This window comes from Triticum aestivum, chromosome 7A (genome assembly GCF_018294505.1).
Source record: "Triticum aestivum cultivar Chinese Spring chromosome 7A, IWGSC CS RefSeq v2.1, whole genome shotgun sequence".
Taxonomy (NCBI): domain Eukaryota; kingdom Viridiplantae; phylum Streptophyta; class Magnoliopsida; order Poales; family Poaceae; genus Triticum; species Triticum aestivum.
In genome coordinates, this window is record NC_057812.1 from 564,172,670 (window position 1) to 564,177,258 (window position 4,589).

Consider the following 4,589-nt stretch of genomic DNA (forward strand, 5'->3'; position numbering starts at 1 on the left):
AATGAGCACACTGTCGCATGATAGATCTTTCAAGAGAGGGCAAACCCAGGTAGGTGCACTTCAGTCTGCGATGAAGCCAAGACACCAAGGCAGAGAGCAGTCGGCTAGCTTGAGCCTCATCTAGACGCGTGAGAAGCTCATGCACAAGAAGCAATTGCACGGAGATGTTTCCCGGCATTTTAGTTCAACTACGAAGTTGTTAGGCCGTCTCCTTGAGACGCGCAAAGTTGCGTCTGAAAGGTTCAGGGTCCAGGTGGACGGAGTTCCACGCCTCAGAAACCACGTTGAGGTAGACATCTAATTTAGGACAGAACCGCTCAAAGTGGAAGCGCTTGGCGGCGGTGCATTCAATGAAGAGAGGACAATGGTCCGAGGCCGCGGAAGATAGGTAGCGAAGTAAGCACTACAGTTGCATCAAATCCTAGCTAGGTCTGCACAACACCATATTGTTCCGCACAAGAGCAGGGTGGTCTTGCTCATGAGACCACGTGTAGCGGTGACCATGAAGGCAAACGTCGCAGGGCTCCATATCTGCAATGAAGCGATGGAAGCAGTTGAAGTGTTCATGCCAGAGTATTTGAGAGCATGCAATGCTCAAGACACGGCGAGACTTTTGGAGATGAACAAAGCATGTGGGTTTCCAAGTATGCTTGGCTCAATTGATTGCATGCACTGAAAGTGGTAGAACCGCCATGCAGCATGGCATGGCCGCTCTGGAGACATGGATTTGGCATGCACATTTTGGGATGTCTGGATCTTATAATGACATCAATGTGCTCCAACAGTCACCTCTCTTTGCAAAGTTAGCCAATGGGGAATCACCATCGATGGAGTTACAAGCAAATGGACGTACATACAACATGTGCCACTACCTTGCAGATCAGATATAACCGAAGTGGGCTACTTTTGTGAAGCCAATTTTGAACCCCCAAGGTTAAAAGAATTCTACTTCCATAATACTTAAACGACTACTAGGAAAGATTTGAAGAGGGCTTTTGTAATTTTGCAAGACCGGTTTGCTATTATGCGGGACCGGCTAGGCTTTGGGATCAAGAGATCCTTGGTTGGTACATCATCACAACTTATGTCGAAAAGATATGGATTACACCTTCTATGAACTCATGTCACAACCGGTGCGGTCCTGTAGAAGGGAAGACCTGTAAGCACGACGATCTTCAAAAATATCTCATTAAGTGCTGGACATGGCATGGGCAACAAGAGCAATAGCTTTATCTCTGTGTTCCATGTCACGTGTGATAAACTTTGTTGTCATGTGTGACAAACTTAGTTGTTATGTGTGATGACAAATTTGTGTTGAATATTATGTTATGCATTGATGAACTATGTAATAATTTGATGTAGGAGATTGATGAGTTTGATATTATGTTTGCACTATTTGTGTTTTATTTGTTTGGGTTCAATTGAGATGAATTTGATATTATTTGTTTCAATATGTATGTAATTGTAGTGTCCTATTTTACATCATCCGTTGGAGCAATGATGCCCTAATTTTTATCATATGTTGGGGGAGAACAATTTGTAATGCCTAAAACTCACGTTTTGGTCCCCTAAAACTGCTTTTGAGTGCCCTATTATACATCACCTGTTGGGGATGCTCTTAGGTAACCGCACCCTCATTTTGGGACTACCAACAAGGCCACCAAACGAATAGAAGCATATCAATGGTTGTGCGTTCAAACATTTTAGTCATGCATAACTTACTCGACAAAGAAAGCTCAGTTAATGTAAACAATGAACTAGCTGATGAGCACAAAATAGTTGGCATACAACATCCATGATAAAAGAAACACATGGAAGGAGGCGAGTAATTTTATTTTGTTCTTAACAATACAGCAGCTCAGTTGCATGCTATCATCTGGAAAAGCAAAAGTAAGTCCTTTGCACTCCGCCGGTGCCAGGCTCTGCTCACAAATGCATGATTCTTGTTCATTGGTCTTCTTTGCCATAGTTGTAGATAATCTCAATCTGCAAAGACAATATTACCATTTTAACAGTAGTGTAACAGTTTCATAGGCATTGCATGTTCAAGGGGAACTACATCAAACAATAAATATCATGAAATTTGCCTCTTCAGCAGCAGCATGCACGAGATGACTGGTTAACCAAGAAAATGGTCTAAAGTACTCTAAACACTTCAGCAAAAAAAAATGTTGAGGAGCTAAGCTTATTGAACACATTTCTGGCAACAAACAAAAGATTTAGTAAAAAAAGTAGTCGTTGTGCATTTTGACAAACAAACGCTGCATAAAGTATGATTTAATTAATCAACTGGTCAACTAATTTGAACTGAGATCTGCATAAGAATTTTTGTAAGATATCTCAAATTAGAAGCTCCAAACACAGCACTATAAACAGAAGTACCTCAACAACTCAGATATGTTAAATAAATTTCATATATGTTCTTACCCCTTCAGGTGGAGGAGGGTTCCTTGTGAATTTAGTGCCACCAGGAGCCCATGGAACTGCAGAGATAGATACATTGCATAACCTCATCGATCAGAAGAATCACAGCATACCAAAACCGCAAAATCAAATTTGTTAAACAGGTAACATAGGGTAAGAAAGCAATTGCATCAAAGGAAAGCATACCCAAGATGCACATGAGCAGTTTGTTACAGGTAGTATGATCTTAAGACGCTATAGTACCGACAATAACCTATCTGAAAATGTGACATTTTTCACTTTAATCTAAAGCCTAAGTACATTATCTATGGATTATGAAATAAAAGTATGCGCAACAATTTTTTATTTTATTTCTAAAAAGAAAATGCTATTTTGCACAACAGAATGTGTATCATAAAGCTGAAGCAGCCTCTATTCTCAAGGATAAACTGATGGTAAATAAAGTTTGGCCTGAATCAGAATAGCGTGACACTGAAATGAATATGTAACAAGTCTGTACATTTCTGGCCTGAGAATGTTATGTTTGCAGTGAAGGTTAGCACTGACTAAAACATGAAGATCATGTCACTACTCACTACAGCAGTTGGTTGTGACTAAATAACACACAGCTGATGCCTCAAGCAAATATTGGTATCTTAAGCTAACCTGGATTATTTCTTAGAGAGGAGGATACTCCTCTATTACTGAAAGCTAATAAGTAGTTCTACAAACCAGCAAAATGAAATAACAAGATAATGTGATGAATAAAGTGATGACAAGACATGTCTCCAAGTAGCTCTACGCCTCTAACTACACACAATCAATCATTAAAATATGCAGGCTTGAGCTCAGTGCTTCAGTAAACTATACAAATTCATCGGGCCTGAGGTGATCAAAAACATTCCCGAGTGAATGATCAGTGACTCAATGTTCAACAGCGTAACGAAACAACTGCAAGTATCACGCTACATGATTTACCACACAGTATCGCATCCACAAACAGAGGCACCAGCAGCACGAACGAAGGGCGCAATCATTTCATGGCTTACCAATGTAAGGATCCGGGTGCTGGAAGTTCCTCTGCTGCGCCTCCGCGTCCTCGATGAGCCTATCGATCACGTCCAGGTTCTCCTGCGACACCCACGGGAAATCCATCAGAACACCACGGGGATCGGCGTCAGATGCGAATCGTTAACAAATAGACGAAGGGGGGAGACGCGGATCGTCAGTCTTACCACATTTCTGTTGGCCTCGAACTTGTCCCTGAGCTCGGACGCCTGCACGGGAGAGGAACACGGGGTCAGATCCGCGAGGGGGCGGGGAGATCGGGGGAGGGTGGGGGGAGAGGGGCGCTCACGTCCTGGTAGAAGAGGTGGCGGTGGACGGCCCAGTTGAGGGTGTCCTTGAGCGCGCGGCGGTAGAGCAGCCGCACCCGCTCCTTCTGCCCCGCGCGCCGCGCCAGGTACCCCGCCGTCGTCGACATCGACCTCGCCGCCGCACCCGCTCCTGCTTCTTCTCCGGAGTTTCTCTCTCCACTCCTCTGCGTTGGTGGATTCGGATTGGGAGCGGAGGACGAAGGGACCCGATCGGGAAGCCCAAGTTGTCAGGTGGGTGGGCGACAAGGCCGGCACCCCGTTGTTGGGCTTTAATTGGGTCTTCCTGGACCGAGTTAAACAGGCTGGAGTTCGTACATTAGCTGCCCTAACTAGGCCTTTTTAGGAGTTCTCAAAGAAAACTAGGCCTTTTTAGGGCACCTGAGGCAAAAATGTCTCAAAAAAAACCTGAGGCAAAAAAAAAGTCCTCCAACCGTTGCCCTATCATAATTTTTTTGCAAAAATAAAATAAAAATAGGCAGTCCTAAAATGTAGCCCCAAGTGCTGCAAATATACAATACTTGGACGGGTGCTGCAAAATCGCCCCGCTCGCCCGACCACATCTGTTTTGTTCCCGTGCGCGGCCGAACCTCCACTCCACCGGCCGGCAACGGTGATTGTCTACCGCAAAACGCCACCATTGCTGCTCCGCCGCCTGACCCCGACCCCACTGTTCCACCCCGTCACCTCGGATGGCCTTCTGAGGACCTGCCGCCCCTTCAGTTTCGCACCCGACGTCCCTTTCGATTACGGCCAACCACCGGAGCGCCGCTGCCCGTATGGCTATCGCGGCTCGGCCATGTCCTTTCAAGG

At 45.0% G+C, this 4,589-nt stretch overlaps 1 protein-coding gene across 1 annotated transcript; it reads right to left on the reverse strand.

Moving 5' to 3' along the window:
* Positions 1-1,740: 1,740 nt before the first annotated feature.
* On the reverse strand, positions 1,741-4,024 carry LOC123148265 (NADH dehydrogenase [ubiquinone] 1 beta subcomplex subunit 9). Its single transcript, XM_044567648.1, has 5 exons — positions 3,761-4,024; positions 3,639-3,680; positions 3,453-3,534; positions 2,428-2,483; positions 1,741-1,986 (listed from the first exon to the last, which is right to left on the reverse strand). The coding sequence occupies exons 1-5, from the start codon at positions 3,884-3,886 to the stop codon at positions 1,948-1,950; spliced, it is 345 nt and encodes a 114-aa protein (XP_044423583.1). The 5' UTR covers positions 3,887-4,024; the 3' UTR covers positions 1,741-1,947.
* Between the last annotated feature and the right edge of the window lie 565 nt (positions 4,025-4,589).